General features: G+C 45.6%; 1 protein-coding gene across 1 annotated transcript; it reads right to left on the bottom strand.

The window, feature by feature from the left end:
• Positions 1 to 10,411: 10,411 nt before the first annotated feature.
• On the bottom strand, positions 10,412 to 11,951 carry LOC131481829 (poly(rC)-binding protein 2-like). The gene has a single exon (XM_058672255.1). It carries the CDS (start codon positions 11,814 to 11,816, stop codon positions 10,824 to 10,826), a length of 993 nt encoding a protein of 330 aa, XP_058528238.1. The 5' UTR covers positions 11,817 to 11,951; the 3' UTR covers positions 10,412 to 10,823.
• Positions 11,952 to 26,110: the final 14,159 nt, after the last annotated feature.

Genomic DNA, 26,110 nt, shown 5'->3' with positions numbered 1-26,110 from the left:
GTGACCACTGTGGGATCCACTGTAGCCTCTGGAAGCACCTTAGTTCCCAACACAGAATCTGTGCCAACGAAAGACTCCACTACAGTCTCTAAGCTCTCTACACCTCTTATGACATTTCCTGAGACTAACCTGACCTCCACCACAGCCTTTAAAGCCACCACAACCTCTACTTCAACACCTGGAATCATCTCACGTTCCACCGTTGTGTTTGTGCCCACCACGGCCTCTGTGGCAACATCTGTTCCCACCACAATCATCAGTACAGCCCCTGAGAGCACCATAGCTTCTAGAACAGCCTCGGAGGCTGCCAGCGTGTCTGTGCTCCCTCTGACCTCTGCCACAACTGAGACCACCCTAATCTCTGAATCTTCTGCAACCTCTACTACAATGTCTGACATCTCATTCTCCACTATGGTGTCTGAGCCTATGACAGTCTCAAAAGCATCTGGGCCCTCCACAATCTTCACTACAGACTCGGAAGTCATCACCTCCCCCATAGCCTCCTCCTCAGCCTCTGAACTTCCCACGAGCTTGTCCACCTTTACTCTGCCCACCACAGCCAGCATTACACTTTCTGAGTCTCCCACTGTCTCAAGCACAGCCTCTCAGGACTCCACAGGCTCTACTCCAGCCTCCGGGTCCAGCACATTCTCCACAGCTGGGGATACTCAGGCTTCTGCCTCATCTTCTGGATCCACCACAGCCTCCAGTTTGTCCTCAACACCCATCCAGGCCTCTACTGCAGTTCCTGGGTCTACTTCTGGCTCCACCAGGGTCTCTGGACCCTTCACCAGTTCAGCCACCACCTTCATGCTCACTAAGGCCACTGGAACTTCTACTGAATCTACCAGCAACACTGCTGAATCAGGTATCAATACCTGGGCACTTGTATTTCAGCGTCAGTGCTCACCATCTTTTCATTCATTTCTATTGTCTCTGCCCTAGTCTCCAGGCCCCTAACTTCCTATGCATCAGGTGCAGTGTGCCATTTCAAAACATGTATATGTATACCATCAATAATGACAATATCTGGGTAACAGCATTTCCATCATCTGAGACATATATTATTTGTGTGTGTGTGTACGTGTGTGTGTTGAAAACATTCAAAATTATTTCCATTAGCTATTTCAAGGCCCAGCACAATGGCTCAATTGGCTAATCCTTATCTTGCAAACACTAGAACCCCATATGAGTGCCGGCTCACGTACTGAATGCTCCACTTCTCATCAAGCTCTCTGTGCCTAAGGCCTGGGAGATTATTAGAGGATTGCCCAATGCCTTAGAACCCTACATACATGTGGGAGACCTGGAGGAGGCTCCTGGCTCCTAACTTCGGATAGGCTCAGCTCCAGCCATTGTAGCCATTTAGGGAGTGAATCAGCATATGGAAGATCTTTCTCTCTGTCTCCTTTTCTCTGTAAATCTGCCTTTCCAATAAAAATAAATGACTCTTGAGCCCAGCGCGGTGGCCTAGTGGCTAAAGTCCTCGCCTTGAATGCACCAGGATCCCATATGGGTGCCTGTTCTTATCCCGGTAGACCCGGTCCCCATCCAGCTCCCTGCTTGTGGCCTGGGAAAGCAGCCAAGAACAGCCCCAAACCTTGGAACCCTGCACTCATGTGGGAGACCCAGAGGAGTTCCTGGCTCACTGGCCATTGCAGTAGGAGGATCTTCCTCTCTGTCCCTCTGACTTTGCAATAAAAAATAAATTTAAAAAAATGACTTTAAAAAGGATATTCTATTAAGTTTTGTCAAACACTCGTCTTCCTATGCTATAGAACATTGGAAATTATTTTTCCTATCCTGCTGTGCCCCATTGCCACTAACCTTTTACTCCATTTGTCCCTTCCCTACATTCCTTCAAGCCTTTGACAGTCCTAGTGTATATCATATTTGTCAAGATTACTTTAACTTCTGTGTGTGTGTAAGTTACAACATTATTTTACTTAATGTCTTTTAGTTCTACCCATGTTGTTACAAATATCAGACATTTCATTCATTGTTGTGGCTAGATATTACTGTGTGTGTGTGTGTGTGTGTGTGTTTGTGTGACATTCTCTTTAGCCATTCATCCACCTGTGGACACTTGGGTTGGTTCCAGGACTTGGCTATTGTGAATATTGCCACAATAAGCAAAGGAGTATCGATGTCTCCTTGAAATGTTGTAAAAATCTCTTTCAAATAAGTATTTCCAGTAGTGAGATTTCTAGATCATATGGTAGACCTATTTTCATTTTTTGAGGAGTTTCCACACTACTTGTCATCCCTAATCACAGTATGTGAGAATTCCATCTCTCCATTTAAAAATCTTTATGATTTAGAAACACTGATGTGAAATGCTATCTTCCTGTGGTGTTGAGTTGCACTGCCATGATTAGTGATGCTGTGCATTTCTTTCATACGCTTGCTGGCTTTTTAAGTTCCTGTTCTCAGAAATGTCTATTTGATCACTTGCTCATTTAAAAAACTGATTATTTGCCTTATTTTTATCAAGTTGGGTTTCTTATATATTCTAGAAAATAATTCTTCATCAGATGAATAGCTTGGAAATGGTTTATCCATTTTATAGGTTGTCTCTCTTTTAAAAGATTTATTTGTTTATTTATTTATTTGAAAGGCAGAGTTACAAAAAGAGAGAGAATGTGTGTGTGAGAGAGAGATAGAGATCTTCCATCCATAGGTTCGCTGCCCAAATGGCCAAAATGGCCAGAAATGGGTCAGGGTGAAGCCAGGAACTTCTTCCAATTCTCCCACTGTAGTTGCATGGGCCCAAATACGTGGACCATCTTCCACTACTTTTTCGGGAGCCTTAATAAGGAGATGGATCAGAAGTGGGGCAGTCAGGACTCAATTCAATGCTCCGATATGGAGTGATGCAAGTGTTGCAGATGGCATTTTAACTTATTATGTCACAATGCCTGCCCCGGCATCCAGTTTCATCAGGGGCATGGGTCTGTAGTTTTTGTTGTTGTATCCCTATTTGACATTGAAATTAGAGTAATGCTGACCTTGTAGAATGAGCTTTGGAAAGGAATTCTACCCTTCCAATACTTTGGATAGCTTGAGACAAGTAGGTATTAGTTACTTTCTGGTCAAAGTGTTCAGTGAAGTTCAAAGCTTTTTTCTTTGAGAGATTTACTACTTCACTCTTACTAGTTGTTAATGGTCTGTTCTTATTTTCTGTGATCTCCTGGTTCAGTTTTGGCAGGTCATATGTGTCCAGAAATTTAGTTCCCTACCTTGTTATTCACATAGTGGTTTATAATTGCTTCTAATCTCCTTTGCATTTCTGTAGTATCATTGGTAATGTTTCCTTTTTACTTCTGATTTCATTTATTTGGGTCTTCTATCTTTCTTTCATAGCTGGTATAGCTAAAAATCCAACTCCTGGTTTAATGCAATTTAATATTTCTAAGCCTTCATTTCACTGATTTCTGTATGGTCTTCATTATTTCTTTCCTTCAACTAATTTTGACTTTTGTTTGTTTTTTTCTTCCCTAGTTTCTTGAATTGTAATGTTAGACTGTTTATTTTAAATCTTCCTAATAGAAAAAAAAAAGAATTATTTATTTTTACTGGAAAGGCAGATCAGATTTACAGAGAGAAGGAGGGACAGAGAGAAAGATCTTCTATATGCTAGTTCACTCCCCAAATGTCTGCAATGGTCACAGCTGAGCCAATCTGAAGCTATGAGCTTCTTTTAGGTCTCCCATGCAGCTGCAGGGTTCTAAAGCTTTGAGCCATACTTCACTGCTTTTCCAGGCTGCAAGCAGAGAGCTGGAAGGGAAGTGGAGCAGCTGGGGACATGAAGCAACACCCATATGGGATACTGGCATTCTGATCACAGATTAATTATTTCTATCATTGTGTCTGTCAACAAGCCTTGCCACCACCAGCAACATAGACATGTTAGACTCAAGCCCCTCTGCTCAACCCCCAATTCACCTGTAATGATCTCCAATATAAATGTGCTATCTTACATGACCTATTTCCTAGGCAACAAGACCACTAGAACTACACCACCCACCCTTGTCTCTTTCACGACTTCCCCTGAAAGGGGATCCACAGACTCTGCTACCAGCAATACCAAGCCTGAAACAACCCTGAACACTTCTGGCCTGGGTACATCCACTGTTGGAGCATCATCCACCACAGTCCCAAGCAGCACTGATGAGCCAACCAGCACCACCTCCAGTAGAACAGGCCTAACAAGCCCTACGTCCACTGGCACAGCCCCAGCTACTGTGAGCCACACGCCAACAAGTGTGATCAAGCCAGGTGGATCTTTACAGCCCTGGGGCATCATCCTCATTTCTCTGGCTGCTGTCGTGGTTGCTGTTGGACTATTGATAGGACTGAGTTTCTGCTTGGTAAGTATGCAGAATGGGTTATCAGGTGAGCAGGCAGTGCATAAGTGAGGGGGAAACTCATGGAACCAGTGCTGTTAAGGAATTCAGAATGGAAGGGAAGAATACATTGGCATGCTGGGAAGGGGAAAAAAGTCACACAACATGGTACGGAACAGAAAACCAGTGAGAAAAAGGGACAGGGACAGAAGTAAAGCAGGGGAGAAGATGACGCTGAGGCCCAAAGGAAAGGAAACAGTGTAAACAGTGGGAAAAGGTAAAGCCAGTGAGAGGAAAAATATCTCTTAATGAAACAAATGTGGACAGTAGGCTATTTTACCAGGAGTCTCCAGGGAGGCGGTAGTGGTCATGTCCATCACGCATGGTGGCGAGGTGACTACTCAGCCCTGGGTTTTCCTCAGGGAAGGAAACAGAGTGGAGAGATCAGAGTATTTCACTAGAAGGTTGCAAAGGGAAACACACTAACAGCAGGAAGCACACACAGCTGCTTCCGTGTTCCCAGCATTCCCTGCACTCTGCAATGCTGTGCCCAGCTTCTGCGGCAGCACTCCCACCTGCTGCAGCCGCTGACTTCCTGAATATGTTTTCCTCATCTTAATTGTACATGTACCTGTGTTTTACCTGCTTTCCTATGGTTCCTGTAAGGGAGCTCTCATAAGAGGAATTAGTATAAACAGCTGAAGTTTAGGAGCTAAACTATCCTGGTTCCCAAGAGCCTGTAAGTCCCTTCCCAACTCTGAGTTTCATGACATGTGTTGGAGGCCTCACAAGTGCCATGATGGAAGTATTTATACCCCAGACATTGACAAGCACTGCAAATAAGAACTTGCCTGGCCCTGGAGATTTGATTATTGAGAATACAGACCCACACTCTACTGGCAAAAATGGGCAAATGAAAACCACCTTGCAGCTGTGAAAGGCTGGCCTAATATCGTCAATTTGCTAGAGTTCTTTGGCTCAGAGTTCTTGGCCTCACTCCATACAGGAGGTATCAAATAAATTTCCATTAAGTAGAAGTGACTTCCTAGACTGCTGAATTTTATAATTCAGATCAGGAGAAATAATGAGAATAGACATACGATGTTTCAGTAAGTGCTAGGCTCAAAGCTGAATATTTCAAGTGTAATACATCATTTAACCTGTTCTCTGATCAGATGTTACACTCAGAAGTGAGAGCTCTGGGGCTCAGGGGTCTTAACTATTTGCCCCAGCACTTGGTGACAATTGGCAAGGCTTGGACTCAGATTCAGGTTGGTTGGCTCGCAGAGTTTTGTGTCTACAATCCCAAGACTTACGAGGATTTGAGGGCTCATTCCGCATACCTGTCCTCACTTTATTAACAGAGACACTATCCTTCAGGCCTCTGTGTCTGTCACGTCAGGGCATGGATTTGCCTTTGTCTAGAAAATCCAACAGCACAAAATCTCACTGCGCTGTAGGGTGAGGCCTTACCATTCACACAAAGCTTATGTTACTATCGTACATATTAGAGAGGTCATTTCCTCGGAGTAGCAGAGAGAAAAGCAGCAAGAGAGAGAAAGAAAACAAAGAGGGATTACAGTGAGGATGGTGACAAAAAGAGCATAGGCAGTTTTGAAAAGTGCAATTGAAAGTGACATTGATCAAACAGACATAAAGTGATAAAGGAAAAGGAACCTCATTTTTAATGATATTATCTTTTTTTTTCCTTTAGAAGGGCAGTTGCTTCCCCCTGAGAGGGAGTTATACTTTTTATCCTCCAAATCACAGTCATGGCCTTAATCTGGACCTGGACTCAGGCCTGGGCTCTGGAACATTCCGCAGTCAGAGAACTGAACTTTTTCATGTAGGTGGACTTGACGTTGGATATGGAGGAACACATGGCCAAGGAGTAGGTCACGGACTAAGCCACAACCTTGCAAGAGATCATGGGGTGGGTCATGGCGAGCATCATGAAGGTCCAGGTAGCCGTCACAGTGGCTTTGAAACGGGCAATGGCAGAGGTTACCGAGGTCACCACAGTGAAGGTCACCAAGGAGGTCGCCAGAGAGACCACAGCAGGACAAGATGGCTGCTGTGGCCCTAGACTGGATGTTGGAAAATACTGTGAGCAACGAAAGCTTGGAGTGGAAGGGATCATGGGGAATAATAAAAGAATTACCAAGAAATGATGAAAATGAAGCCAAGAATATTTCCCAGGAGTGAGCCGTGGAGATGGACGTGACCTCCATCAAGAGAGGAGTGGGTGAAAGGATGACAGAACCCTTGGCCTGCGCTAGGGAAGGGCGTGCATAGGCAGCTTCTGAGGAGGCGCAAGACCTTGCCACATGTGGAGATGACCTAAGGGCAAAGCTTCCCTGAGCACCTCCAGGTCTCAGACCCTACTGTGGGAGTCATGGCAACACCCAAGCCAGCTCTCCTCCTACCAGCACACACTCATGTTTTTTAATCCTCGTGCTTCCTTGGGATACTATCATATTACAAACTCATCTGTAAGGAAGGGAAGCCCAGAATAAATGATTATTGGAACGACTTGCTGTTTTCATTCTTCGTTCTTGCAGTGTTCTTCGAGGGTTTTTGTTTTTGAGAGTCTTATATATACCAAATGCTAAGTTTTAAAATACATCATCATTTAATCCTGAAAAAAACACCTGTGTGGGAAGAGGATGTTGTGATGAAGCAGGTGAAACCACTGTCTGCAAGGTTGATATCCCACATGAAGCAGGTTCAATCCCTAGCTGCTCCACTTTTGATCCAGCTCGCTGTCAATGGCCTGGAAAATCAGTGGAAGATGGCTAAATATTTGAGCCCCTGCACCTTTTTGGGAGACCCAGATGAAGCTCCTGGCTCCCAGTTTCAACCTGGATCACCCCTGGATGTCATGAACAACTGGGAGTGAATTAGCAGGTGAAAGATCTTCCTCAGACTTTTTTTCTCGCTCTATAACTCTGCTTTTTAAATAAATAAATAATAAATTATTTTTTAACAAAAACAACACATCTATGAGGAAAATATGATCTTGAAGTAGCCAAAGATATTTCAGTAAGATAAAAAAGAACCAACTGTAAATGAAAAGTTTAATAATTTAGATTTCATTCAAATCAAGTAACAGGGGCCAGATTTTTTTAAATTTTAATTTAAACTTAGCAGTTTATAATATTCAAGCAAGATTTTACAGAACTTCGTGCATTCTAGGGCAATCAAAACAGTCTTACAACTCTAACAAGCCATATATTAACAACTGAAGAGCAGAATAGTCTTAGCCGGGTAAGCAGCAAAATCTCCAATAATTTAGCAGGTAAGGAACTCTATATCCTACCTAGTGAGGTCTCAGAAAAGCCAAATCGGGAGCCTGACCAATAAGGTACAGGCTGAGCAATTACAGGTCAGCTGACTTCTTCCTGTCTGTTCAGAATTTTTTATTATATTAGTCTCTCTCTGTCTGTCTTAGCTAATTTTGGGGCTCCTGAGCGACCCTAATGGTCAGTCAGTGCATGACCAGCCAAAGCTGAAACTAAGTAAGGACTAGAGAAAGCTTCTCTCCTGCATCCAGAAGGAAATTTACAATTCTTTTATCTCTGAGGACCACCCAGGGCTCCTGGCTGTTGTCACCAGATCCTAAGAGGAGGGTCCTGTGCTGCCTCAATCCCATGTGGGAAATCTGACAGGAAATGACTGACCTCAGAGTTCTCAAGGGGTCCGATTTGATGGCTCAGTGGCTACATCCTTACAAAACACCTGCTGGGATCTGATTTTGGGTGTTGGTTTGTATCCCAGATGCTCCACTTCACATCCAGCTCCCTGTTTGTGGCCTGGGAAGGTGATAAAGGATAGCCCAAAGGCTTGGGCCCCTGTACCCACATGGGAGATCCAGAGGAAGCCTTTGACTCCTGGCTTTGGATTGGCTCAGTTCCAGCTGTTGTGGCCATTTGGGAAATGAACCAACAGAAAGACCTTTCTATCTCCTTCTCTCTGTAAATAAATAAAATTAAAAAAAAAAATCCAGTATCAGAATCTATCTCTATTTTTGTTGTTGTTTTGTTGTTTAAAACACAGAGTTAGAGAGGGAGAGAGAAAAGGAGAGATTTTCCATCTGTTGGTTCACTCCTCTGATACCTGAAATGGTCAAAGCTGGGCCAGGGTGAGCCAGGAACCAAGAGTTTCATCTGGATTTCCCATGTGGATGCAAAGGCCCAAGTACTTGTGGCATCATCTGCTGCTTTCCCAAATGCATTAGCAGGGAGTTGGATTGGAAGTGGAGCAGCTGGGACATGAACCAGCGCCCATTTGGGATTCCAGCACTGCAAAGGACAGCATCAACGCCCCAGAATATACCTTTAAATGTGAGCAAACATTTCATCAAATAAGACACAAAAATGGTCCACAGGTATATAAAAAGGTTCTCGACATCATTAGTGATCAGAAATGCACGTTGAAACATAATCAGCTGTTCATACCAAGGATGACCATTAGCTGAAAAACAAGAGACAATAGATGCAGTGAGGTTATGGGGAAAAGGGTAGCCTGGTACACTGTTGGTGGGAATGTTTATGGTACAGTAATTATGGAAAACCATGTCAAGGTTCCTAAGGAAATTAAAAAATAGAACCATCAGTTAATCTAGCAATCCATCTTCTGGACATACAGTCAAAGGGGATTAAGTCACTGCCTCATCTAGACAGCCCCGCCCCCATACTCTTTGCAGCATTTTTTATGATAGCCACAATTTGGACACAACACAACTATGAACTAATGGATGAATGAGTGAAGAAAATATGGATGAAATGTTATTCAGGCTTAAAAACAAAATCAAAGCCTGCACTTGTTATACTCAAATGCACCTGGGGGACATCATGCTAAATGAGACACAGAGAATATGCCAGACACAGAAATAATTGTTATAGGATTTTACTTATAGGCACACTTAAAAATTGCTTATTAGAGAAATTGGCTTAAAGTCACATTTTTAAAAAGATTTCTTTCTATTGGAAAGGTGGATTTACAGAGAGAGAAGGAGAGACAGAGAGATCTGTCTGAGTTGAGCCCATCCAAAGCCAGGAGCCAGGAGTTTCTTCTGGGTCTACCATGAGGGTACAGGGTCCTAAGGTTTTGGGCCATCCTCTACCACTTTCCTAGGCCACAAGAAGGAAATTGGAAGGGAAGTGGAGCAGCCAGGACATGAACCGACGCTTATATGTGATCCGGCGAGATGATGATATGGCCACAGAGCCGTTGGCAGAATGTTCTGTTTTGTCTGAGTGGTGACCACTTAGGTGTTGACTTAAGTAAAACTTCACTGAAATAGTCACATAAGACTTGCAGATTTTGTTGTATGTGAATTATACTTCAGTTTTTTAAAGCTTTATTTTATTTTATTAGAAAGTCAAATATACAGAAAGGAGGAGAGACAGAGAGGAAGATCTTCCATTTGTTGATTCACTCCCTAGGTGGCCACAATGGCTGGAGCTGCACTGGTACAAAGCCAGGAGCCAGGAGCCTTTTCTGGGTCTCCCATGCAGATGGAGGATCCCAAGGCTTTGGGCTGTCCTCAACTGCTTTCCCAAGCCACAAACAGGGAGCTGGATGGGAAAGGGTCTGCCAGGATTAGAACCAGCGCCCATATGGGATCCTGGCGCATGCAAGATGAGGAATTCAGCCATTGACCTACCATGCAGGGTCCATTAATTCATTTTTTTAAAAATTAGAAACTGTCTTTGTGGCCTCCTTTTTTTTTTTTAAACATAGGGACTTGTAATATGCGAGCATAAACAAGAGGACACTCCAAAGCAGCTGAATTCCATGTGAAGCTGCTCCTGTGTGTTGTGTGTGAGCATCCTTTCCCCCCCCATAAGTGCAAGTGCCTGCCTGCGCAGAAGACAACAAACGACATCTGGGGCACAGGTGTTCACAAGGGTCAATCAAGGGCAGGGTTGAATGAGCTCAGGGACCACTAAAACAACCAGCAGAGTGGGCAGTCAGTCACTGGATAGAGAGGTTTCTATTCAGAACCCGAACAGGGTCTTGTGAGGCATAAAGGTATAAAAATAACAGCAGGACAACAGGAATAAACCCGCATGAATCACTGTGGTGTCCAGTTTCTATTCACAAAGGAAAAGCTCCAGTCCATCTTTTAATTTTTTTTGAAAAATTCCTGACATTACAGAACTAAACTGAAATGTATTAATATTCCACTCTTACATTTCCATGACAAACAGAACAATTCATGAGCCAAAAAAAAAAAAAAAAAGGGGGGGGGGAGCTTATAAAACTAAATATGGATCTCAGCATTAACAGCTGAACAAAGAAAGGAATGAAAACGCTTTAATTAAAAAATCACGAGTGGATGATAAAGTGTGTAGAAACTGAAAATTTACAAACTATTTAAAACCTGGAATCGCTGACTGTTCAGAAACTACACAGATGGATCATGGGTGGTAGTGAATAGCAGAAAGGGATTATGGATGAGTCTGCATTGTTCTAGCTGCTCCCCATGCCACCCGTCTCCGAGGAAAGCCTGACATTGATTAGATACTGAGCCAGGCTAATGCTGGCAGCAGATCCGGTGATGGTAACCTGCCTGTCAGTAGATCCTTCTACTGGGTTCACAATTTTGATCTGCGCCCCAGACATCAGACGGATCTCATTGATTTTGGCGACTTGACGCCCAATAATGCAGCCAATCAGATCATTTGGAATGGTGAGTTCATGAGAAGTAGTCTGAGCAGATGCATCCAGACCCCAATAGCCTTTCACCTCTGGAGAGCTGGATTCAATGCCACTGAATCCGGTGTTGCCATGCGGCATGGGAAAATGGGACTGTTGCATTGCCAACTGGTGCAGCTTGGTCAAATCTGGCTGTGGAATGGCATACTGTCCTTGAATGGTATAAGCCTGACCACCTGCAAAGATGACTAGAGAACTGGACAGCTTGGGCCGGTACGGGATGGTCACACCCTTCGGGGGGGACTCCAATATGACCACGCAGATCTGTTTAACACACTCAATGATCGACTGAGGAATGCCAGCAATAGCGATGGCGCACTCAGTTGAGTTGGGGAGCATGTCCCCTGCCACCTGCACCTGAGCCCCTGTACTCTTTCGTATTTCCTTGATCTTGCAACCACCCTTTCCAATGAGAGAGCCACTCTGACTCGCAGGAACCACAAGCCTCAGGGTAACTGGAGGTGGGCTGGCAGCTGTGCTGTTGGTCATAGAGCTGCTGATGTCCTCTTCCAGTTTGTCAATGATCATAGCAAAGGCTTTGAAGATGGCATTAGTGGGTCCAGCCAAAGTGATAATTCTCTCAGGGCAATTCCCCTCTGAGATGTTGATCCGTGCACCGCTCTCCTCGCGCATCTTCTTAACAGATTCTCCTTTCTTTCCAATGATACTGCCAACTTCCTTGCCATGCATAAGTAGCCGAATAGTGAGAGTGACATTTAATCCACCTTCAATCACACCGGTGTCCATGTCGAGCAATGTTCTTGGGAGCTGGACTTCGAGTGGTCAAGTCTTTGGTCACTGGTGGGGGTGAAGGCCAAACTGCAGGCGCGAGGCGAGACTGTGGGGTGGGGAAAGGGGAGCGGGCGGGAAGGGGAAGGGCGGGAGGCCGGGGGAGGAACAATAGGGGCGGGCGGGAAGGCGAGGGGGGCCCCCCGCGGGCGGGCGGGCGGAGGAGCGGGGTGGAGGAGGAGTGTGGCCTCCTTTTTTCATCAGTATCATGATTTCCTTGGCCAGCGGCTCTGGTGGGGGCACATGATGATGAAAAAGGCATGTAGTAGGCCCAGGAGTGATGCAGCAGGTGCACTGAACATAGGAAAAGCAAAACACCTGTCACACCAGTGAGGGTGATTCACTCCTTCTGCCATGGGAAGAGATCAGTGTGACCCAGCTGCCCGCAGGCCTCTCTGGAGAAGGATGTCCTTAGTGGGGTTTACTCTGATCTCTGCAGTTAGTAGGTTGGGTCGTTAGCAGTAGAGCTGTCTGTCCAGGCCACTGTCTCCCGATGAGTCACTGTGCCCTATGAAATCAGGAAGCCATTTCAAAGGCCAGCTCCTCCACCAGGGCTTCCAAAGAACTGCCTGCCACAGGGGTTTCTGAAGACATCAGTACTTGCCTCAATTAAGAAAACACCAAGGCTGGTATTGTGGAGCTGGTATTGTTGCCACTTGTGACTGGCATTCCACATCAGAGTGCCAATTGGAGTACCAGCTGCTCTGCTTCCAATAGAACTCCCTGATAATGCCCCCAGTGAAGGCCGGGGAAGGTGGCTCAAGTCTTAGGCTCTTGCCACCCACATGGGAGACCCGGATAGAGTTTCTGGCTGCTGACTTCAGCTGTACCCAGGCTCCATGATAGCAGTCCTTCAGAGAGTAAACCAGCAGATGGAAGAATTTCTCTCTCTCTCTCTTTTTCTCTCTCTGTTTTTCAGATTATGTATGTCTTTTGGAAAGTATCGAATCATCTGATGGTACACCAGTCATGATACATTCACTTCCTTATTCTCTCCTTCAGTCTTCAGACTTTTGATTCTAATTATATCAAGGAATCACTGGAATCTCATCTTTATTTAATGTAGACCACCAGTAAGTCCATATTTTTTAAAAATGGGGATCACTTTGTGTGATGCCCCCTCTTGCACATATTCTTTTTTAAAAAAAGAATAGGCAATTATGTTGGCACACTGTTATAATTAACACAAATTTGACATTAACCAGGCACAGAATGCCTGTCAGCTATTGACTGCTTTTCTGCCAACACTGTAACACTTGCCTAGGTGCTAGGCAACCTAGACAGTTACCTACTTATTGCCTGGGGGCAATAAGTCTGTTTTGAAAACATCTATCCATTTTATATAAAAGAGAGAGAGAGATATCTTTCATTTGCTGGCTCACTCCCCAAATACCTATAATAGTCAGGGCTAGGCCAAACCAACACCAGGAGTCATAAACTCAATTCAGATCTCCCCTGTGGTTGGCAGGGACCCAAGCACTTGAGCCATCATTCACTGCCACCAGATGCATTAGCAGAATACTGGATCAGAAGTGCAAAGTAGGCGGGACTCAAACCAAGCCCTCTGATATGGGACGTGGGTGCTCCAAGCAATGGCTTAGCCTGCTATGCCTCAACACCTGCCCAGTGAGCCCATATTTTGATCACCCAAGAAAGCTATGAGGGCGAGTCCCAGCTACTTGAGCTAATATTTTGAATCTAGAATGTATGATAAGTTCATTAATGTATTTGTTTTTCATTGGTGAGTAATGATTTTCTACAAACATGGTAGCTACAACAACACCCAGGGATTAGTGCACATTTGAGTCAGAGGACTGGGCCAGGCATGACTGGATTCTTTGTTCAGGACTCAGGGCCTCCCAAGGCCAAAGTCAAGGCTGGCTCCCCATCTGACCTCGGCTTCCTCTTCTGGGAACACGCAATTGTTGCAAAATTCCCTTTTCATGGTTGTAGACTTGAGGTCTCTGTTTCCTGGCTGGGTGTCAGCTGAGCTAACTCCAGCCTCCTTGATTTATTTATAGAGCTGAAAGTCAGGAGGGGTATTGAACTAGGGTCTCTGGTAGGCAGGATGATGCCCCTTACGTGCTAATCCCCTGAGCCTACAAATGTGTTATCTCTCATGGAAAAAAGTACTTTTTAGGCATGAGTGTGTTCAGGAAGATTATCCCAGATTGTCTGGGTAAACCCAAGGCCACATAAAGGTCCTTACACAAGAGACATATAGGGCCAGAAGCCTTGAAGATGCTGCTGTACTTTCTTCCAACACAGAGCAAGGGGCTGCATATTAGGAGTACCGGAAGCCAGTCAAAGCTGGAAAATACAGGGACACAGATGGTCCCTGTAGAGCTTTCAGAAGGAACACAACCCGCGCAGCCCATCAATTCCAGTGCAGGAAAACCTGCATTTGTGCCAATCTCCTGAGAATAAACTCGTGCTGTTTTTAAGCCATTGACTTCCTGGTCTTCTGTGACCATGGCAACAGGCAAGTAAAGCAGAGTCCGAGGAAGAATTGTACACTCTTGCCCAGAGAGTGCTCCAGGGACAGAGGTGGTTGCCAGGGAGTCTTCCAGCCAGAGAAAGTGAGTCCCTCACATTTGGGGAGGAAGTGCTCCGCTGATGGCCAGGAGAACCTGGTGGCACTGGAGGTGCCAGTTTTCCAGACTAATCTAAGTCTTCCCAGGCATCTCCACCCCTATTTTGGGCTTCCATTTTTATTTTATTTTAATATTTATTTGCTTTTATTTGAAAGGAAGATTTACAGAGAAAAGGAAAGACAGAGAGAGATCTTCCATCTGCTGGTTCACTCCCCAAATGGCCATAATGTCCAGAGCTGAGCTGATCTGAAGCTGGGAACCAAAAGTTTATTCCAGGTCTCCCATATGAGTGCAGGGTCCCAAGAACATGAGTCATTCTCTGCTGTTTTCCCAGGTCATAATCAGAGAGCTGGGTGGGAAGTGGAATAGCCAGGACTAGAACTGGTTTCCATATAGGATGCCAGCACCTGCTAAGCTTAAAGCCTGTTGAGCCACGACATCCATTTTTAAAAAGGATTTATTTTTATTGTAAAGGTAGATATACACAGAGGAGGAGAGACAGAAAGGAAGATCTTCCGTCCAATGACTGACTCCCCAAGTGGCTGCCATGGTCAGAGCTGAGCTAATCCAAAACCAGGAGCCAGGTGCCTCTTCTGGGTCTCTCATGCGGGTGCAGCATCCAAAGGCTTTGGGCCATCCTCGACTGCTTTCTCAGGCCACAAGCAGGAAGCTGGATGGGAAGCGGGGCTGCAGGGTTTAGAACCGACACTCATATGGGATCTCAGCATGTGCAAGGTGAGAGGCGAGGACCCTAGACACTAGGCTACTGTGCAGGGCTCCATGGCTTACATTTTTTTTTGTTTTTTTTTTTTAAAGATTTATTCCATTTTTATTACAAAGTCAGACATACTGAGAGGGGGAGAGACAGAGAGGAAGTGGAGCTGCCGGGATTAGAACCATCGGCCATATGGGATCAAGGCGAGGACCTTAGCCACTAGGCCACGCTGCTGAGCCCCATGGCTTACATTTTTAACAAAGGCCCACATATCTCAGAAGTGACTGGCAAGGATATAAGCACAGGCTGGAGGCAGCCTCTGATGTGTGGGATCTGATTTGGTCTGGCTTTTTCACCGCAGTCCCTATGGCATTAAGAAGTCAACCTATGTTGCAGAGCTGTCAGAGAAAGCTCTCCAGCTCCCTGACCCCTTCCTGTCCAGGAATGTGGCTCCCAGGATCATTCTCTTTCTGGAGTCTCTCCGGAGCTTCCACCTGCATCCAGCCTGTGATCACTGCTCACTTGTCACCACAACCACCTGCACACCCAGCCCTTCCCTTCATCAATTACTTCATCTCAGGCACAACCACAGCTGATAACCTAGGCAACTTTCACTATCATTCACTATGGAATGCAAATACCCTATTTTACACACATGTAAAGTCACCTGCTTTGTGCCTGCGTCAGATAAGCCATCTAGGGGCCCATTCTTGTAGCTCAACTTTCTGAAACTTTTTGTTATAGCCAACGCTGTAACAATCAGAGCTCACTTAGGAGAACAGAGCTCTTTGGGAAATTTCAAGTGTAGAGGATTTAGTGCTAGAAATAAGTGGTTACTTAGAGAACTGGAGGAGGGAAAGCTGGATGACATATAATCACTTTCAAGTTCACTGCCACACAGGGCAGAGCCCTGCTATCCCCGGAAGCAGGGGTGTATAGGTGGGAGATGCCAGCACCACCTCCCGTCCATAGCTCCCCAGTGTGTGGGGATAGGGATGGGCACTACCTCAGCTGTGCTCTGGAAGCCCTGATGTCCAACCAGCCATTAACCACCACAAAGCTGGATTTTAGCAAATTTGATCTCTGTGGAGAAACTGAGAAAAGTGCCTAGTTCCTGCTAGCCAGGATGCATGGAAAACACAATTCCCAGGTTCAAGGTCCTTAGAGTACAGGGCAGAAGAGGGAAGGAAGTCAACGGTGCATTATTGATCGGCACAGGTCCACACTGTGGAGGAGCCATGGTGGGACTGCACATCCTGAGCAAAACTAGACAGTGAAGGCAGACTTCTTGTCTAGACGTATGAAGGTCATCTGAATTAGAATGCTAAAAATTCAAGGGTGGGGCAGAGAGAATCTGAAATTTAGACACTCCTAAATAAGACCTTGTATTTATTTTTTTTTAGATTTATTTTATTTTTTATTACAAAGTCAGATATACTGAGAGGAGGAGAGATAGAGAGGAAGTGGAGCTGCTGGGACTAGAACAAGCGGCCATATGGGATCAAGGCGCTTGGCCACTAGGCCACGCTGCCAAGCCCAAGACCTTGTATTTATTTATGCCTGATTGGGACAAAGAACAATTCCAAAGTTGTACTGTGTGACTGCAAGTTTCCTATTTTATCTCAAGTGTTTGAATCCTGAAATACGTAACACTGGTATAAGTAAACAGGACAAACGTTCCAGGGCCTCAGTCCTGCATCCTTGTTCCTCATGTGTCACGAAGTGACTCTTACAGCAGGCATGCAAACTTGACCTTGTCCACGTCAGCTGAGCTTGGGGAATCCGTTTCTAACTAGTTCTTGCTAACAATATGTCCCTCCTGGTAAACAGTGCCTCTAGTTTTGTTTCAGACTTAGCTTTGCAGAACCCCGTGGCTTTTGTGGAAGCTCCAGAATTTCCCTGGGGAGGTGTTTAGGTACACCGGGTCGGAAGGAGCAGTTGGGACCATTCTGGAAGCAATGTTTGCGACTAGCACCATTTATATATATGTGATGATTGAGAAGGTGGTGTAGCAGCCAGATTGTTTGATTAGCACCTCCACCGTCATTAGTTTCATGTGTGAGCTGGATGCCTTGGTATCCTCAGTTATAAAATGAGGATAATTATGGCACCTAGAGTGTAGAATAGTTATGAATATTAAATGACTAACATCCATAAAACACTTTGAATGGTGTTTGGCACATAGAATATTCAATAAAACTATTGTTAGCTATCTTTAGACTATCTATTCATGGATATTTTGTGGAAGAGGGGAGAGATTTTTAAAAAATGTGTTTCTGGGCCCAGCAGCATGGCCTAGCGGCTAAAGTCCTCGCCTTGAACGCCCCGGGATCCCATATGGGCACCGGTTCTAATCCCGGCTGCTCCACTTCCCATCCAGCTCCCTGCTTGTGGCCTGGGAAAGCAGTCGAGGACGGCCCAAAGCTTTGGGACACTGCACCCGCGTGGGAGACCCGGAAGAGGTTCCAGGTTCCCAGCTTCGGATCAGCGCACACCGGCCCGTTGCGGCTCACTTGGGGAGTGAAACATCGGATGGAAGATCTCCCTCTCTGTCTCTCCTTCTCTCTGTATATCTGGCTTTCCAACAATAATAAATCTTTAAAAAAAAAAGTATTTCTATTTGTTTGAAAGTCAAAGAGATAGAGAAAGACAAAGTGGCCTTCCATTTGTTGGATCTCTCTTCAAATGCCCACAACAGCTAGGACTGGGCAAGGCCAAAGTCAGGATCCTGGAACTCTTCCATGGGAGGCAGGAACTCAAGTTCTAACTCATCACTGCTGCCTCCAGGGGTACAAGTCAGCAGGAAGCTGGATAGGAAGCAGAGCTGGACTTGAACCCAGGCTCTGGGGTTTGGAAAGCAGGCTTCCCGGGTAGCATGCTAACAGTTGCACCAACACCCATTTCTAGAAAACACTTTTTAGGAGGAGATTCATAACAGCTGTTTTTGTAGTGACCACGCTACTTTCAGATTTGATGTTACATTTGGTGTTTTTTCAGGGTGTCTTGAAGGGGCAGACGGAGACTGTTGGAAGGAGGGTGGGGCACTTCCTTCTTAGCCTCCCTGGCTACTGCTGCTGCTCTCCAAAGCTGTGAGCCAAGAAAAAATGCCTTCTCTGCAGGTCAGCGGTATCACATTGTTGGACCACATCCCAGTATGTTTTCCCTTTTAGGTCATTTGACGTGTGCCCTCAGCAGCTTTCCCTTCACACATAACCAAAGGCTGCGGGGGTGAAGGCTTGGTGCTTACCTCTCGTTAGAACACTGCCTCCAGGAGGAGTGGGAAGCAGAAGTCCTCTCTTCCCAGAGAGAAAAGAAAGGGGGAGAGGAGGGCAGGCGGCTCCAGGAGAGTGGGGCTGCAAGGGGGGCATTTGATGCTCAGCCTCTTTTTTTTTTTTTTAAAGATTTATTATTGTTGGAAATCCAGATATAAAGAGAGAAGGAGAGACAGAGAGGAAGATCTTCCATCCGATGATTCACTCCCCAAGTGAGCCACAACGGGCCGATGCGCGCCGATCCGAAGCCGGGAACCAGGAACCTCTTCCGGGTCTCCCATGTGGGTGCAGGGTCCCAAAGCTTTGGGCCGTCCTCGACTGCTTTCCCAGGCCACAAGCAGGGAGCTGGATGGGAAGTGGAGCAGCCGGGATTAGAACCGGTGCCCATATGGGATCCCGGGGCGTTCAAGGCGAGGACTTAAGCTGCTAGGCCACGCTGCCAGGCCCGATGCTCAGCCTCTTGAAGGTGAAATCTCAGCAGATTTGGTCAGAAACAAGTGCAGCGTTTTAGAAGGTCTGGGAGCAGAGGATTTTGCTTTGTTCCACCCCTCCCCTTCCTGATCCCAAATGTACCACCAGGACAATCTCAAGCTCTTTCCAGAAGCACCATTCCCAACCCTGTGCCTGTGTTAAGCAATATGGTGCTACCCACATTTGTCTTGTACACACAGGTGGCACCAGGTAGACTGTGACCAGTGCTCACTGCTCAGGAAGTCGCTGTAGAGATCACAGCCAGAGAGACGGGCAGGAACCTCAGCTGAGGGAGTGGGAAATGTACCTGCTGGACACCTATTGGTACTGTTGTGGAATATGCTCTAACAACCTGCCCTACGTAGGAAAAGCTCTTCCATGTAGTAGCATTTTCTGGTTTCTCTGGCATAACTCTTCTCAGCATGGCTGTGTCAAGCTAAATGGCGTGGTATCATCTCTGTGAAGAGACACACAGCAATAAATTGATAACATAAAGTTTAAAAATTAGGTTATGGGGACATTGGATCATTTATTTAATTTTGAGTTAAGATCACTTTTTTTAAAAAAAGTGAATTTTTTAAAAAGATGCTTAAGAGCCAGGCATGATGGCTCAGTGGCTAAATCTTGCATACTCCCCGGGATCCCATATGGGCTCTGGTTCGTATGCTGGTTACTCCACTTCCCATCCAGCTCCCTGCTTGTGGCCTGGGAAAGCAGTAGAGGATGGCCCCGTTACATGTGGAAGTCCCAGAAGAAGCTCCTGGCTTCGGATTGGCTCAGCTGTGGCCATTGCGGCCACTCAGGCAATGAACCAGTGGACAGAAGATCTTTTTCTCTGTATCTCCTTCTCTCTGTAAATCTGCCTTTCAAATAAAATTAAGTAAATCTTTTAAGAAATATTTTTATTTATTTGCAAGGTAAAAAGGCAGAGAGAGAGAAAGTTCTTCCATTTACAGGTTCATGTTCCAAATGGCCAGAGAGGAAGCCAGGAGGCCATAACTCCATCTGAGCCCCCCAGATAGATGGAAGAGGCCCATCAAATGCTGTTTTCCTGGCTTCATTTGCAGGGAGCTGGATTACAAGCTCTGCAGCCTGTAATGTTGCACGTGCTCTAATACAGGATGCTGGATCACAAGCAGCAGCAGCTTACCCAGCTACACCATGATGCCAGCCCCTGGACTTTATGTTTAAAAACAGCTTTAAGTGGATAGAAGAATTGTTCAGAAATTGGGCCAATGAAAAAAGTTTATTTATTTATTTATTTGAAATTTTATTTTTGACGATGTTTACAAAGTTGAGAAGGATGCATGCCCATGTGGACCACTGATTAGGGTGGGAAGACTTGAGGATTAGGGGAAAGTGAATGAGACCATTGTTTCCAAGTTTTAAAGAAGAAATTTAAAAGAAGTTAGGCAAATGTGAAATCAAGGGAAACAAAAACAACACTTCTGGTATCCAGCAAAAGCAATACTGAGATGCAAGTTTATAGCCATAAATGCCTACATTTAAAAGGTCAAAAGACCTCAAATAAGCAACATAACTTTCACCCAGGGCACACCTACTCGTGGGATGACACATCCAACCTCATGACATCCTCCCAGTCATTTTCATTTCCAAAACAGGTGCTGTCACTTCTTTCCAAGAATCATCCATCACTGAAATAGGTACAGGCATCATCCAAACAGACACAATCACCCAAGTTCCAGACACTGTCACTGTGGGAACAAGCACAGCCACTCTGCACAGGACACAACTGCCACTGGAGTGGGCACTTCTGCTCTTATCCCAGGCTCCATCATCTTCAGAAGAGGAATCACATCATACCGGTCTGAGGATCATCTATAACTTAGAAAGAAACAGTAGCCTAGGTCCGTGTACCATGACTACTGGAACCAGCACTCCAGGGGCCAATGTTGCAGGTAATGCCATTGCCTGCATTGCTGGCATCTCATATGGCACCGATTCTTGTTGGTGCCACTCCACTTCTGATCCAACTCCTGGCTGATGGCCTAGGAACAATTTTGTCCCCAGCATTTGTGACAGTCCATGAGGGGGGCTGCTGGTGACTAGAAATCCTAGCATGCTGGGGGGCTAAGTTGTGCATGGAAGCATTTAAGGATGCCATGATTAGAACAATGCAAAGTCAGGTGGTCAGAATAAAAACACAGACAAGAACATGTAGCACATAATATGGGCAAGAGAGGAGCTAGAAAGGATAATATAACAGAAATGGAGAAAGGAAACAAAAGCAGAGAGGGCATGAGGCCTGAAAGAAGAACATGATAAGGGAACAAGGGGCCCAAAACTCAAAGCCTCACAGAGTCCAGAACCGCAGGGAGCCTCCCTGGAGGGCAAGAGGGGACCCAGTTATCCACCTGACTTCCTGCTGGGGTTTGCCTGCATCCTCATGCCCTCACAGCGTGCCTTCTGAAACCACAAGCCTTGCCCTCTGATGCTTTCATCCCTCTGAGAGTGAACACTACTGGGTCTTTGTAGGAGACTTCAGGGGCTGGCACAGAGCCCCTGGGCAATACCAAGGCAGAGTAATGGGGGCTGAAGGCAGAGAGGACAGAAGGCAGGAAGACACCTGCATCCACAGCATGGGGGTGTCAGAGCCCTGTTGTGATGAGAGCCATCTAGCACCTCTCATTTGGCTTGAGAGCGAGGCCCCAGCCCCAGCCCCAGCCAGCGTTCTGCACTCAGGTTCCTACTCACACTTCTCCCAGTCCCGTGTATTGTCTTCTGGTTCAGAATTTTTAATTTTTGATGTTTTGTTGTAGGCAGGTGCCTCCATGTGTGGGAGACGGCAGGATGCAGATGTTGAAGGCCACTCTCAGGATGCTTCTTTGCTTTTAAGCACTGTATGGTGTCCAATGGGATGGCATCACACTCAGAGACCAGCTACAGGCTTCCTTCAAAACATGCGGGTACCCATTTACTGGAAACCAACAGGCAACAGCACTAACAATAATAGTCAATGTTAATTACATATTTTGTGGTAAACAATGGGTACATTTTTACACATGTTGTTTCATTTTATCCACCCAACATCAAGTCAATGGGGAAAAGTATTATTACTATCTTTATTTCAGATGTAAGAAATCCATAGACAGGGCTTGCAGGGGTGCAACAAGCTAAACCTTTACCTGCAGTGGTTGGCCCCAATATAGGTGCGCGATAGAGTCCCAGCTGCTTCACTTCTCCCATCCAAGTACTAACCAGGCCCGACCCTGCTTAGCTTCCGAGATTAGACGAGATCAGGCACGTTCAGGGTGGTATGGCCACAGACAGCTGCTCCATTTCAAATCCAGCTCCCTGCTAATGCAGCAGAGGATGGCACAAGTGTATGGGTTCTTGTACCCTGTGGGAGATCCAGAAGAGGATCCTGGATCCTGGCTTCAGACCAGCCTAACTCCAATCATTTGGAGAGTGAGCCAATGGATCTCGCTCTCCCTCTCTCCTCACTCCCTGCCTCTTTCTCTGTAACTCTGCCTTTCAAATAAAAATAAACTCTTTAAGAAAAACCCTCTAAAGATACAGAGAGATTAAGTCACTTAGTCATGAACAGAGTTAGAATTTACGTTGATAGCTTTTCATCAGTCAAAGGAATACCTGCAGGGCCCGGCGGCGTGGCCTAGAGGCTAAAGTCCACACCTTGAATGCCCCGGGATCCCACATGGGCGCCAGTTCTAATCCCGGCAGCTCCACTTCCCATCCAGCGCCCTGCTTGTGGCCTGGGAAAGAAGTCGAGAACGGTCCAAAGATTTGGGACCCTGCACCCGTGTGGGAGACCCGGAAGAGGTTCCTGGTTCCTGGCTTCGGATTGGCGCGCACCGGCTGTTGCAGTCACTTGGGGAGTGAATCATCAGATGAAAGATCTTCCTCTCTGTCTCTCCTCTCTGTATATCTGACTTTGTAATAAAAATAAATAAATCTTTAAAAAAAAAAAAAAGAATACCTGCAGTGGTTGACTTTTGCAGGGAGTTTTGTCTAACCCAGTTTTGGAAATCCATGATCTGAGGTTGGGCAGCTCCACTGTGCTCACCTCCATGATAGAGGCGTTAGACAATGATAGACACATGTGGAGGAAGGTCCACATGGCAAACCAGGAAGAAAAGGGATCAGATCAAATCACAAGCTTCCCCTGCGAGAATTATCCTCCAATAACACATTCCAGAGCTCACAGGACTACCACATCTACCCCCTGACACCATAGTCGGACTACATTTCCACCCTCTTAGTTCTTAGGGCTCTTGGCCTTAAATGTCTGTATGAGTTTAAGAACCAATATAACTTAAAATCACAGCATTCTGACATTGGATCCCCAAAATTCATTCAGTAGGCAAATATTCCACCCCCACTGGTTTCAAAAGTCTTAACTCAGTCTAACATTAGTGCAAAAGTCTAAAGAATTAGAACTCGATCTAGGATTTAAAAAAAAAAGCAAATTCAGAATCCATGCTCATAATTGCAAGATTATACAACAATTTTAAAACTCTGGCTCATCCAGAGCTTTATTCGTAATCTCACTAACACACAGTTCTATAGCTGTAGAATGACTGACTCCCATTTTTTGAGAATCCATCCCTTCAACACTGGAATATTGATTTAGTTTTTGCTTAGCAAGTTCCACTGTGTGGTATTAGAACAGAATAGTAAGCAGAATATACAGGTCTGCTTTTATATTTGCTTTTTAAAAAGGATTGATTTATCAATTGGAAAGGCAGATCAGATTTGCGGCGAAAAGAAGAGACAGAGCTCTTTCTCCTGTGGTTCACTCACTAAATGTCCACAATAGCCAGAGCTGAGCTGATTTGAAGCCAGGCGCTTCCAGGCCTTCCACATGGAAGCTTTGGGCCATTCTCTACTGCTTTCCCAGGTCACAACAGGGAGCTGGATGGGAAGTGGAGCAGCTAGGACAGGAACTGGCACTCCTATGAGATCCTGGTGCATGCAAGGTGAGGATGTAGCTATTGAGCCATCATGTTGGGTCCTTATTTTATTTTTGCTTGTTTTGCTGTTTTCTGAGAGAGACATAAGCAATAACACAACAAGGATATGCAAAGAGGCACAGAGAAAGCAAGGGGATTAGAGGTTTCTAAAAGTGGGGTCTCCTAAAAAGTGAAAGTCTGTGCCAAAGGTTGTGAAATGGAAAGAAAGATTCATCTCTTACGTTGGCGTCATTCTTCTCTTTTGGCAGAATAACTTCTGCCACTGAGAAACACTGCCACTTACTATACCTGTTGCCTGGACCTAGGTCTGTGGTCCTGCAGATTCAACTGTGCATAGTTCTAATACAAGCTGTGATTAAGCCACATCCCGAAGGCGATCACAGTGTGAGTCATCAAGGTGTTCACTGAGGAAGCTGTGGTTGAGGCCACATGAACCTGGGCACCAATGAAGAGGTCACATCAATGATGACCACAAGGAAGGCCACAGAGGAGGCAGATGGAGGGAGGTGCCTTGATGTGAGCCACTGAAGACATTCTAGGAAGAGAATTTTATGGGAGAAGGTGGTAGGGGAGAAAAATAAAAGTGATGCAGGGGAAGTGAGTCAGAGTGAGCGATCAGAATGCTCCCAGGGAATGGCCACAGGTTATGGCCCAGGGTAGGAACAGAATCAAGGGGAGCTTCTGACCAATACGACAACGTCAAGAGGAGAGTGCCTCTGGAAGAAGCCCCACAACATTAAGCTTGGAAATGATCTCAGCTAGTTGCAGCCCCAGGACACTCACTGTGACAGGACTTCAAAAATTCAGCAGGTGTCTGGCACTTGATGGGGCAGGGGTGGACATGATGACTGTCCTTTGCTTTCCCTTCCTCCTTTCTCCCAGGTCGATCCCTGGACCTCCAGGGTTGACTTCATCTTTGGAAAGAGTCTTCCTCTCTGCTTCTGTTTCCATTGTAGATATGATGGGATGCCTGAGTCTGTTTTGTGTATCTTCAGCAGAACATCGCAGGCTAGATGATGCACAAAGAACAGAAAACCATTTCTCACGATTATTGGTTCTGAAAAAGTTCCAGATCAAGGTGAGAGCATTTGGTGTCTGAAATGTCGTGCTTCATCCTCACAGAAAAGCAGTCAAAACAAAACTGAAGAAGGAGCAAACCCACTCACTCCCACAAACCCTCTTGATTGCAAGGCTGCTGTCATTCTCTACCTCAGCATTTCCCCTGAGCCCCCACCTCCCAAGGCTGTGGCTTTGGGAATTGAGTCACCAGCCCATACATTCTGAGAAACACATTCACACTATAACAACAAAGTAATTGGACAATGAAAGAAATAAAGACACTCTAAGACATCACTTGTTAATGTATATGCTCTCCAAGTGAAATACTTTCTTCCCTAATTCTTTTCTCTCTTTACTTCGTGTCTGCTCTTCCACTGCCCTTTGGTCTGAATGACTTCTGTGTGTCAAGCACTGTGCCAGGAGCCTTCATATACACCCTCGCTTCGCCCTCCCAACCACCTCTGAGTTCAGATCATAATCCCTACTAAGCAGGTGAGAAACCAGCTACTCAGAAAAAAGAGCTGATACTCATACATGAGCAAGCTGGCACATGCTTTCTGGCTTTAGTTTATTTTAGAGAAGAAAAAAAAAGTATCATCCTACTTGGAAGAGCTGCCAGGGTTTTTATCCTCAGAGCAGGAAACTAAGATCTAGTAGTTATTGATCACTATGCCCATCCACCCCCCACCTGGGAATTCTTCTCACAGATATGGGGCAGTTCAACTTTCAGCCACTAAGCCAGGGAATTCCAGAATGTTTTTTTATTATTTGTTCATTTATTTTGAAAGGCAGATTTTACAGAGAGAGGAAAAACAGAAAGAAACAGAGAGATCTTCCATTTTTTGGTTCACTCACCAAATGGCCAGAATGACCACAGCTGAGCTGATCTGAAGCTGGGAGCCAGGAGCCTCTTTCAGGCCTCCCATATGGGTTCAGGATCTCTAAGGACCTGGGCCGTCCTCTGTTGCTTTTCTAGGGCCTAAGCAGAGAGCTGAATTGGAAGTGAACACAAACTGGTGCCCATATGGGATTCTGGTGCTGAAGGTGAAGGATTAGCTTATTGTGCCATTGTGCCTGACCATCCAGAAAGTTTTTAAACATCTATTTATTCATTTAAAAGGTAGACTTAAGAGATCATCCCTTTAATGGTCCACTCCACAAATGCCCTGGGCTCGACTGGACCAGGATT

This window comes from Ochotona princeps, chromosome 1 (assembly GCF_030435755.1).
Source record: "Ochotona princeps isolate mOchPri1 chromosome 1, mOchPri1.hap1, whole genome shotgun sequence".
Taxonomy (NCBI): domain Eukaryota; kingdom Metazoa; phylum Chordata; class Mammalia; order Lagomorpha; family Ochotonidae; genus Ochotona; species Ochotona princeps.
The sequence above is the reverse complement of the archived record's forward strand: the minus strand, read 5'-3'. Positions and strand labels throughout refer to the sequence as shown.